The 12834-nt window shown below is 34.4% G+C and overlaps 1 protein-coding gene across 2 annotated transcripts in view; it reads right to left on the reverse strand.

The window, feature by feature from the left end:
* FOXJ3 (forkhead box J3) overlaps positions 1–12834 on the reverse strand; it is a 140504-nt gene that overhangs the window by 6721 nt on the left and 120949 nt on the right. For both annotated transcript variants that reach the window (XM_031962336.1, XM_031962335.1), the window contains 2 exons: positions 3893–3994; positions 3271–3462 (listed from right to left, as the gene is read on the reverse strand). In XM_031962336.1, the coding sequence (XP_031818196.1) occupies positions 3271–3462; positions 3893–3994 (294 nt within the window). The remainder of the gene's footprint in view (positions 1–3270; positions 3463–3892; positions 3995–12834) is intronic.

A 12834-nucleotide genomic window follows, 5' to 3' on the forward strand; every position in this document is an offset into this window, starting at 1 on the left:
AGTTGGCAAACACTGGTGGAATAGTCACCCTATATAAATAACTAGTTACAAAAGTCTGTCATGTTCCCTTAATCACATCGCCTACAATAGGAAATTCTCACATTACTTCACAGATGTGTGACCCTGGGTCAGTCATATAAGCTCTTAGGGTTCTGGAAAACTGTCAGACTAGCTGCAAAGAAGGTGCTGATTTGGATAGAGAGCTCCTCATCAGGCATTTCTATATCTATTTCCTATTCTTAGGATTCAAGGGGGGGAAATGAGAGCAGAATCCAAAATGGAGAGAATTTGTATAAGACAGACTAATGAACATTTAGGCATAGAAACCTAGTTGAAACAGGAAGAAAGGAAGGATCTACATGGTACAGTGGGTAAAATGCTAGACTTGAGAATTAGGAAGACCTGGTTCAAATCCAACTAGAGACACTTAATATAGCCTATGGAATCCTGTGCAAGTCACTTACTCTCCCAGTCTCAGTTTCCTCATCTGTAAAAATGGGCATAATAATAGAACTTCTCAAGATTATTTTGAGAATAAATTAAGACATTTATAAAGTGTTCTGCAAACCTTAAAGAACTATACAAAGTGCTATTATTATCATTAGCTAAAACAGAGGGAAATAAATCACCTTTAGAAATTATACGAATCTTAAGTTTTGCAGTATTTAATCACATTCTGGAGAAGATAGAGGTAAATAGCATCAGGTAAAGATTGCTCAGGAAAGAGAAATGATCTTTTTTTCCTTCTAAGAGTGATAAAGAAATCCCAGAATGCTTACGTTGACAAAGACTTTACATTACAGATCTTCTACTGTAACCTCCTTATTTTGGAGGAAGAAACTTATGCATTATGTTCTAAGAAGTAGCAGGGCCAAGATTTGATCCCAAGTTTTTGGCCTCCTGTTCTATGATGTATTCCTTCTGGAGATATGTCAGGCTATAGCACACCATTGAGAAGAACCTGGAGATGAATGACAGGTGGCACAAGAAACGAAGCAAAGAGATCTGGAGACATGGCAGCACACATAGGACTGACAGGAATAAAAGCAAAAATTACATGGCATAACTCTGAGGAAAACCCAAAGACAATGAGAAGCTGGGCAAAGTTGATTAAAATGGATTCATCAGAAATGATAATGATTAAAAAAGTAAAATTACCAAGGCATGACAATTAAGGGAGCTCCCACTTTAAAGGACCTTATGAAAATGAACCACTGCATTCAAGAAGAGAAGTCTAAGGAAAGACAACTAAGTTAAAATGTGGTCACACTTTTGCTAGGCTAGTTTAAAAATACCATCATGGTAGTTTCACAAATCCCTTCACCTGCTCTCTCCTTAGGAATTGTCAATCACAACTTCTTATCCTCTTTCCCCTGTGCCCATCTAACTTTTCCCATTTGATCCATGGAGTTACCATAGGGCTCCTAATCCTAACATCCCTTGAATCAAAGCATGGGCAAGACAACTTATAGGCAAGGAAAACTTTGCAAGCTGAAAGCAGTTTCCTTAAAGAAAGTGAAGATGGTATGCAAGACAATTTGAGGGATTGTGCTTTTCATTCTTTTTAAAGACAAAACACATTTTTAAAAAAAGCTGACCAGTAAGACAGACAGAACAAAGATGATAAAATGGAAAGGAACCTGGTGTTTATGCTTAGGTTAAATTAATTTTCATTTCTCCTTTAAAAAAATAATCGGGGGGGGGGGGGGGGGAAATATAAAACATTCAATAGAGTTTTAAAAAAACTAGAATATTTCAAGAAAAAGTGTTATAATAAAGTCAGTAAAGGCTATGAGCTGGATTCTAAGTGAGGTATGAATACTCTGAATGGGAGAGAGAGAAATTCAGGTCAACTTATACTACAATGGAGGCAATATTCAAGAAAGAGAAATGTTAACACACTAAATATTCCTAGAGGAAAGAATAAGAAATGTGAAATAAAATAGTGGTCAAAAGCTCATTAGATTATTTATTTTCAGTAACAGGTGAACAAGTGAACATGTTAAGAAATGCAAAAAATTAAGATTTAAAAGTAAAGAATATACATGTTTACACTTATACAATGTGGCAAATGTGAGGTCCAAAGAGCAGAAGAGATAATGAGGCCATTTGGAAGAACTAAGTTTTAGAGGTAAAAAGGAGAATAGATAATACTCGAATTTATTACTAATTACATTCAGAAAAAAATATTTTAGTGTCAAGAGTAAAATAGTTTCTTATTGCTCCACACTTCAAAGTAAATGATTTTGTGATCTTTTTCCAACTCTTCTGTACACCACAAGTTCACAGACGGAAGTACCCTTCGTGGTCACTACCCTTCTTTCATTTTACAGATGAAGAACCCAGGTCCAGAAAGGTTACTTGCACATCATGATAGATAACTAATAAAACTGGTATTTGAACAGGTCTTGACAACAGACAATACACCCAAGCTTTCTTTCCACTGTACCTTGTCAAATTTTGATACTTTAAAAAGTATTTTTTCAAATACATAAGGATGGTTTTCGACATTCATTTTTGTGTGCCAAATTTTTCTCCTTCCCTTCCCTTCCTTCCCTCCTCCCTAAGACAGGAAATAATCAGATATAGGTTAAATATATGCAATTCTTTTAAACATTTCCATATCTGTCATATTGGACAAGAAAAATAAGATCAGAAACAAAAACAAACAAACAAAAAAAACCCCCAAAAAACAAAAAACAAAAACCCCCATGAGAAAGGGGGGGAAAAAAAAAAAAGAGTGAAAATACTATACTTCGCTCCATATTCAGTCTCCATAGTGCTCTCTCTAGATGTGAATGGCATTTTCCATCACAAGTCTATTGGAAATGCCTTGTTGATTGCTACTTTTATTCCAAGTTAATAATCCCTAACAAATTAATAAAAATTTCGCAATTTTAAGTTGATGCCAAAATATAAAAAACGACTCAAGTACATCACATTCTGCTGGCACTTAAACTACTTGCTGACAGTTTTTAACTAACAAATAATAAAAGCGAAAGTAAAAAAGTTAAAAAGTAATTATCTAAGTGTTTTTACAGATTTATGATAAAATCTTATCAACATTACAAAGAATTGTATGCAAGAGTAGCTAAAATACATATTTTGTATTTAATGATTTGAACAGAGAATCTAAATGATTCATAATCAGAACATCAGTTACTAGACACTAAAATTTCAATTTAAAGTAAAGAGGTAAAAAAGAAAAAATTTATTTATTTTACTACACAGAAACTACTACACAGAAATTACTACACAGAAACTCCATACCTGTTCCAATGTGTTGGGAAGGTTTTGTTGGGTGCATGGCATTGTGACAAACACTTTGCTGAACATTACTCTGTGAATGGATAAGACCAGTTTGGGTAAAGAACTGATTAAGAGAAGAACAGAGATCTGCAAATTGGACCTGATCTAAAGACCAGTTCTTGAGATCAGCCTGTCTCATACTCTCCATCAAACCTGTGGGGGGGAAATTAAAAGAAATATTTAACACAGCCGTACAGACAATGGGGAGAGGAAAGGTTTAAGGGATCTGGCAAACAACTAAAAAGCCTTTTTCAGTCCAGAAACTTTCTACTGGCTTTCCCAGGGCAGTAGCAATGGGTACTTGGAGCAATTCTGGGGCCTAAAATATCTTACTTTTACTATTGTTAAGATTAAAAAAAAATTTTTTCCATTATCCACTTGATTTAAGTTCTGGCCTAATTTTTTCAGGCTCTAAGCTCATACCAATTTTACACAGCCACTGCAAAGTGTTAGTTTTCAAGCACAGAAGAATGTTACATGCTATAAGACATGTATGTTCTACTAGCTAAAGAAAATGAAATATATCCCAAATAGCAGGATAACATGTCTTCAGTTAAATGTCAAAAATATAGCCACAACTAACCTTGGAACTGTGAAAGATCCACGTCTGACCAATTAACACTGCTAGCGATCCGACAGCTTTCTTTCAGCATATCCAGTGTTGCATACCAATCAGTAGAAACACCTGAAAAAGTTAAGGCGCAATTCTATAAATCTTAAGTGAAATGTTTAAAACTTAGAATTGGCAAAGACATAGATACAACACTGCTAATCAATGGTTTGGGGAGCCCTGAGATCCCAATTACTCTCAGATACCATGTCAGTTTCCTACATTATTTAACCAGTATCTCAAGTTAATTTGTGCATCTTGGGAATGTCTTCCCATTTTGGGTCCTTCAGGACCTTTTCTTAAGCTATTTTTCAAGTCCTTACCCCATAGATAAATTTTCGGTTTTCAGAATCCTTTTAAATATAAATTACTAGTGACTTCTCAAAGAAGCTTCCTTACTTCTATCTTATAGATGAGATAGTGAAAGCTGAAGAAGACTGTTAGAAAATAAAGATTCCTAAATTCTTAAAAGTTTGTTATCTTTCAACATTTATTCAACAAATATTTGAATGCCATGGGAAATACGAATAAAGTACAGTTCTTGCCTGTAGGAGCTTGAAATCTAAAAAATTATTGGTCATGTTTTTCTTCTTAAACAGAATATTGACAAAAGGTGTAACTTGTTTGCAAATGTATTGTGAATGTACTGATTATCACAGGGCCTGCCTGAATATGGTAATAATATATAACCTATAAATATTCCTATAAAATTCTATTGTTACCCTTTTTTCCCCCATTCTATTTCATTTCTAAAAAAAGTTGGGCAAAAAGGATGTATTTAAATTTCAGCAACAAGGATTAAAATTAAAAAGCAGAAAAAAGTTACTGAAACATATATTCCTAGAAGGTTGTAAACTGCTTTTTTGTAAACCAAGGGTTCTTAATCTGGAGTTCATGAATTCGTTTGAAATTATTTCAGCTGTATTTACTATTTAGCTGTGTTAACAATGACTCTGGCCTTGCTTACTGTTAACATTTTAATACATTTTGCATTTGCATACTAAATACTAAGCATTTTCACTGCTACTCTCCCAAGTCTAGAGTATTATGCCTCATCCTTGTCTTCTGGCCCCCTTGAAGTCTTATCAAAATCCCACCTTCCCAAAGACACCTTTCCAAGTCTTCCCCTAAAGCTTGTGCCTCTCTCTGAGATGGCCTCCAATATATCCTGTATATAAATTTATTTGTATATAGTTGTTAGAGATTTCCTTAGGAACAGAAATCTTTTTGCCTTTCTTTGTATCCCTATTATTTAGCATAGTACTCAACACATGTTAAGTGCTTAATAAAGCACCTATTGATCTGGCTGTATTTCCAATGCTATATATTTTATTTTACACATTTAAAACCATTACTCTGAAAAGAGGGTCCATGGGTATTAGTTATCAAACTGCCAAAAGAGTCCAAGCCTCAACAAAAGTTAAAAATTCCTATTTTAGACAAATTTAAGGTTCCTCCTGGAATAGTCTATGAAAAGGACAGGACATAACCCTTTTTATAAAATGTAACTAGGTAACTGGAATGGATAAAAATTTAAATTATTTTATATTTTATATTATTTTATGGTTATATATCATAATTATTATAGATTATGTAATATGTAACATAACATATTATGTATTTACATGGTTATTTTGCATTTATATTTTAATCTTTTTCTCTCATATAAATTGTTTTTGTTGTTTTAAGACTTAAAAATTTATTAAAGGAAGTTAGTTTTAAGAGCGATTTGTAAAACTCCAAAGTGATATAGAAGGAAAAGTATGGAGTTCAATTCTGAGTTCCAACTGCCACAGTAGTTCTGTGGCCCTGGCTAAGTCCTTTCCCCTCTCTGGGCCTCTGGACCCTTATCTGTTCAATGGGGGATGAGAAGGGTGAGGAGGGTCAAACTAGGTAATTTCTAAGGTTCCCTCTACATCTAAATATTCTGAGAGTCTGTGAAAAAATGTCAACATGAAATAAATATCATAATTATATTGGAAACAACATAACCTACAGATATCAAAATTCAAAACCTTAGCCAGAGGTTACCTGGGCCTATGCACCATTTGAGATCTATTAAAAAATCTTACCCATGGTGATGTCATCTAACAATTTAAAAGTCCATGGGCTTTTCATAAACAAAAATAATATTGTTTTTTAAAGAAAAATCAGTATACACAAATAATGCTTTTGGTGGCAATTTAATATGCTAAGATACTGGCCAAAATCTCCCCACATTTCTAGCTCATTCTGTTGGAACAAATAATAAGACACTACTATTTCTACAATACTTTAAAATTTATAAAGCATTTAAATAGCAATCTTGTGAGGTAGATAAGAGATGCTTCACTTCACTTCTTAATGCTAACATAAATATATGCATCAATTACACCTTTGGTCAAAAAAATTAACAAATCAAGTTGTCTGGAATTGTAAAATTATTTAAAAATTAGCTTACATCAGTACTTTAAAAATTAGTATCCAAAAATATGATCCACATCTCTCTGTTCAACAATGAATATGTATTAATATTCCACTGACATTCTATTAACAGAAAAAGCACCCTTTTGAGGGAAAAAAGTATTAAATGTACTGTCTAACCACTTAAATCAAACTAACTTGCTAATCCACAGCAAAACTGAAAAAGAATAAGAAATTCTAGAGCAGGTACTTGTGACAATATCACATTATTTAGACAAAAGTCTTCTGGTGTTCTGTTTTCTTTTTAATTTTCTAGAGGTCAAATTATTTAAAACTGAAAGGGATTTTTAAGAAAAAGAAAATAAGGTTGTATTTCTTAAAAGAAACCTTTTGTTTATAAAATGCAAGCTAAGGAAACACTACTTTACATAAATAATCTCTTTTGAGACCACTATGATAGTGTTAGTTTGTCCATTTTGCAGAAAACCAAGACTCAGAAGTTTCTGACTCCAGTTTCAATCCTCCATACAAAGCAGTGTATTGCTTCTCATTTTCTATTGAAAAAGTCACGACATAGAAAGTCATACTTCATAGATCATGAAGTGATCAAAACCATGACTGATCACAGCTCCAGAGGAGAAACAATAAAGCATGGTACCTACCCATCATCACCTGGCAGACAGGTGTGGGACTTGGATTTAAACATTTTCTGGCAATTGGTAGACTTGTTTTGTTTGACTATGTTAATCAATTATAAGATTTTTCTTCCCTTTAACAGGGAAGGAGGGGGAAATGAGAGAAACAGAGGAACCATCAATAATCAAAGCACTCTTAAAACTTCACAGAAGAGAACAGAATGAAGAGTGGAAGGAGACAAACAGTGACAGGCTGCTTTAATTAATGGTAACAAGTAGGATTTAAATAGCACTTTAAAATTTGCAAAATGTTTACAAATATTAATTCATTTGGTCTTCTCAACAACCCTGAGGGCAGGTGCTATTATAATATTCATTTTACAAATGAGGAAACTGAAGAAGATAGTGGTTAAGTGATATGCCATGGTCACACAGCTAGTTAAATGTGTGAGGCCACATCTGTGACAATATCAATTTATTCAAACAAAAGTCTATGGCTTTTTATTTTGTTTTTAATTTTCTAGAGGTCAAAATAAAACAAAGTGGATTTATAGGGAAAAGGAGAAAAGGTTATATTTCTTTTTTAAAAATCTTGTTTATAAAATGACATTTATATGCACATTAAGGAAATATTTTATGTAAATTATCTCTTTTGAGATCAACAACATTGTGATAAATGGCAATACAAGTATTAGTTGCCCATTTTACAGAAAACCAAGGCCTTGAGTGTTACTGAATCCAAATCCAGTACACCATTGTTCCTTCAGCTGCCTTTATCTAGTTGCCTAGCTTTGAAACCGTCGAACTTTCAAAAACTTCAATCTGTATATGATATTCATTCTTCATATACAATCCTCTTTTTCTGTTCCTGAGATACAAAAATGTTTATGTATCTTTGTGTTTTTCACATTTAAAATAAAAAGAAAAGGAACACTACTTTTCCTAAATATTAAGACTGTATGAGAAAAAAGTGAATAAACTTCAACAGACAATCTTAATCTTCACTACTGTTAACATGCTGGTGAAGTCTGTTACGTTTCTATTTAATAAGAAGAATGAAAAGTGGTAGCAAGTGTCCTCTGCTGACTCGCTACCCTTACTCATAAAGATATGCCATGAAAAAGTCTGGAAGAACTTTTGGCAAAAGGAGAAAATTTCTCTATAACCCACGTACTATTGCAAGACCCTAGAGGTCACCTACTCCAACCCCTTTATTTTTACAGATGAGGAAACTGAACACGAGAGAGGTCAAATGACTTACTCAAAGTTACACTGGTAAGTGGCAGAGGAGGATTTGAACTCAAGTCCTGTGACTCCAAGTTCAGCACTCTTCAGTACTCTTTCCACTGTAACCTTTTGCCTAATAAACCTCGGGTTCCTGGCAGCAGAAAAAATGAAGGGTTGGGAATACAGGAAGGGTCATTTCTACACCCCCCCCCCATCCCCACCCTCATTTCTCCAACGCTGCAACCCCAGACAATCTGACTCCGAGGACAGATGCACCTTATCCAAAACATCATTAATCTTCCTTGTGGTCATTGCAACATTTTAATTTCCTTTGGCCCAATGCCAATAGCCCTGGAGATATTTTCATGTGACATTATCATATCTCAATTATAAGTTAGAGCTTTCCAAGAAATTAAGAAAGGTGGTAGCATAGAGGGAAAGAAAGGAACAAGTCAAGAAAGACGGAGATTCTAGTGGAGAGAGTAGGTCAGCAAGGTTGATTTTGCCTAGGACTATGCAACTGAAAACCATGTCTCTAATAAGGATCTGATATCCAAGATAAACAGAAAAATAACACAAATATTTTTAAGTCCCAAAGTCATTTTAAGTGATTGTGGTCAAAGCATAGGTACAAATAGTTCTCTCCAAGATCTACATATGGAACACTGCTCCAAATCACTAAGAAAAGAAATGGAAATCAAAACAAGTTAGCGGCTTTACCTCTGGTCCAGTGAACTGGCAAATAAGATAAAAGAGAAAAACCACCCACCCAAGTGGTGTTGTGGAAAGATAGGCAAATTAATGGAAAGCAATTTGGAATTATGCTAAGAAAGCAGAAGGACAAGACTTGGAATTGTGATTTCCTTCATGTGGAGAAGGAAAAACATTCTCTTAACACTTGTGATATTTCCTGGAGTACTGAGATGTTCAATAATTTATCTAGTCACCTAATTAGTTTATATCAGAGCCAGCTTAAAGCCCTGTCTTCCTAGTACTGAGGTCATCTCTTAAACCATTATGCCACACTGCAGAGGGACTAAAATGTCCACATTCTTTAACCCAGCAACCCCGATGTTGGATATGTTCAATGTTAAAAATTAAAGTCCCATCAACACCAAAACATTCACAGCAGGACTTTTTTGGGGAGGAGGGAGCTGTGCCTGAAGTGTAGAAGAGATATGGAAACATGGCAGAGACTCAAATATTGGAAAAGGGCAAAATAAAATAAGTTACAAGAATGCAATGAAATAGTTATATGCCATAAGAAATAAGGAACAAAATGAAGTAAGCAGTCAATATTTTCTGTATCAAAAATAATATATAATTACAATATAATTTAAATGGAAATAATAACAATAGATTCAAACTGAATGCTGGGAAATTCTAATGACCAAGCTAAACTTCAAACAGTAGGAAGAGGACGTATCTCTTTTTATTTTTTGCTGAGATGGAGGATTATTGGCCTCCCATAGAATGATGGAAAATTCTGCATAACATTTTTTCCCTCTGAAAAGGGGAAGGAAAAGAAAAAACTAGAAAATGGAAGTGATACAAAAACAAAAGACAGGCTTTCTGCCAAGTAGTAGTCTGTTATCAGTAGCCTGAATCAGAGGTAGGTCCCCCCCCACCTCCTACAAACCCACTTCAGCAAAACCTTAACTTTTGCACGAAACAAACAATGATCAAAAAATCCAATGAGAAACTATAGTAAGTGACATAATCCACCTCAGAATATCACCAGAGGTCAGAAAACTTGAGCACAAAAGGAAAGGGATCCTGGCCCCTCACAAAGCAAGTACCAGCAGGACCAGACAACAATCTACAGTAAATGCAGAGGACTGTCCTGGCAAAGGCCCAAGATCTCTCATATTAATTTCACCTTAAGTCTGGGACTTTAAGATCTAGCAAGCTATCTCGAAATCCAGCACTCCACACTTAAAACATCAATGTTTCAGGGAGGCCAATAGGTCGAGGCCAGCACAAGTATCAAGAGAACAAAAGGTGATCGATACCAAAGAGGAGCTATCACAAGTGAAGCAGGGAAACAGTCTAGCCCTGGCACAAAATTACAATTCAGAAACTAAAGTTAAACAGATAAATAAATCAAAGAAAACACCTAACTCAAAAATCGTAAATTAATTCCATAACTATTCAACTATGCCCCAGAAGACTCCACCTTGAAAAATCACTTTAGAACTGGAATCCACAGCTTAGACCTGTTTTGCACCCAGGTCTCTTCCTGATTGGATCACTCCTCAAAGAACCTCAGCTTAAGAAGAGAGCCAGCCATCTCTTCACTTCTCACCAAATTATATATCTCTAGATTTCTCCATCATGTCTCTAAGTCGATTATCTTCTTTACCCTCTTTCTTTTCAGTTTATTTTTATATGTTGCCTCCCCAACAGAACATAAGTCTCGTAAGGAGGGACTGTCTTTCTTTTTGGTTTTGTCTCTGGAACATAGTTAAGAGCCTTAAAAATACTTGTTGACTAACAATTACAAACTGACTAAAAAGAAGGAAGGAAAGGAAAGAAAAAGAATTTCTACAAGGTCCATAAAAGCATTCAAAAATCTAATATAAATAAAGCATGACAAAAAAAATCTCTAGAGGAAAGGAGAATTAGTAATTTGCAAAGCAGTAATCTTAATCTTATATAAGAAATGGAATCCAAAAATATATCAAAATATAAGAAATCTGCTTTCAAAAATATCTGACTTGGAAAAGAGGTGGAAAGAGAACACTTAAAAATCACTGGACTACTTGAAAACTAAGAAAGGGAAGAACAGAGCCAAGAAGGAATAGAAAAGGCAGGGACTTGTGCCTGAGCTCTCCCTAATGTTTCTCTAGGAACCTTACTGGCTCTAAACATATTCTGGAGTAGCAGAATCCACAAAAGGATAAGGTGAAACAATTTCCCAGCTCAAAACAACATACTGAGTTGGCAAGAAAAGTTTGTTGTACTTTTCTTGAGTGCAACACCAGCAAATGAGCAGTAGACTTTGGAGGTAAATGAATCAAGAGGCAGCAGTGGACCACTAACCCACAGACAGTAAGGGGATCAGAGAACTGGTCAGAGAAGATTATAGGAGTCTTTGGCACAAAGTGGCACTGGGAACAGTATTTTGTTGCGCTGCCTATATTTGGATCTGGATAACAGTCCGGAATCTCATTTTCAGGACAAGGAGAGCAGCACTCCACCAGAGTTTACAGCCTCAGAGCAGCTGGGATCTTTGTCACAGACCAGAGCACAGTAGAATATTAAACACATCTTTCCCTACATTGTACCACAGAGAATTATCTGGGGACCTCTTAAGTCTTGAGAGGTCCCCAAAATTATCTCTGAAAACGACTACACAAAAAAACATTAAGTTTGGGATAGTACCTCCTCTTTTCTGGAAGCAGAGTTTCAATGTAGCAGACTTAAAACTCAACAAACAGGCTGGGATTGTGAGCAAACAGAAGAAAAATATCTTGACTATAGAAAGTTACTATGATGACAGGAGAGATCAAAATCCAAACAGTAGAAGATAAAATCAAAACTACAACATCCAAAGCTTCAAAGAAAAATATCAATTGGTCTCAAGACATGGAAGAGCTCAAAAAGGATTTTAAAAATCAAGTAAAAGAGGTAGAGGAAAAATTTAGAGGAGAGAGTGAAAGAAGAAAATCATGAAAAAAACAGGTTGGTAAAGGGGAACAAAAAAAAAAAAATACTAAGAATAACTTAAAACACAAAATAGGTGAAACAGTAAAAGAGGCACAAAAATCTAGTGAAGAAAAGAATACTTTAAAAAATTAAAGAGTTGGCTAAATGGAACAAGATGAATAAAAGTTCAATAAAAAGAGCAATTCATTAAAAAGCAAAATTTACCAAATGTAAAAAGATGTAAAATATTCACTGAAGAAAATAATTTTTAAAAAATTAGAACTGGACAAGTGGAAGCTAATGACTCTATAAGACATCAATAAACAATAAATCAAAAGAATGTGAAAATAGAAGAAAATGACATACTTTACTGGAAAATCAACTGACCTAGAAAAGATCCAGAAGAGAGAAATGAAGAATTATTGGTCTATCTACAAGCCATAATCAAAACAAACAAACAAAAAACCCTAGACATCACATTTCAAAGAATGATCAATGAAAACCCCTCTAATATCTTAGAAGCTGAGGGTTAAACAGAAATTGGAAAAAAAAAAATCTATTAACATCTCCTGAAAGAGATCCCCAAATGACAACTCTCAGGAATATTATGGATGAATCCCATTGTTACTAAGTCAAGAAGAAAACACTGCAAGCAGCCAGAAATAAGCAAATATCATGGAGCCATGGTTAGGATAATACAAGATTTAGCAGTTTTTACATTAAATGACTGAAGAGCTTGGAATATGATATTCCATGTGGCAAAAGAGCTAGATTATAATCAATAATTACTTATCCAGCAAAATTTATATTATACTCCTGTATTATTATTATTATTTTATTATACTTCCGGTCAAAAAAAAGGGGAGGGGCATTCAATGAAATAAAGGATTTTTCAAGCATTCATGTTAATACTAGAAGTGTACAGAAAATGTGACTTTAAAATACAAGATTCAAGAGATCCATCAAAAGGTAAACAGAAATGAGAAATCATAAGGGATTCAA

This window comes from Sarcophilus harrisii, chromosome 3 (assembly GCF_902635505.1).
Source record: "Sarcophilus harrisii chromosome 3, mSarHar1.11, whole genome shotgun sequence".
In the NCBI taxonomy this organism is placed as follows: Eukaryota; Metazoa; Chordata; class Mammalia; order Dasyuromorphia; family Dasyuridae; genus Sarcophilus; species Sarcophilus harrisii.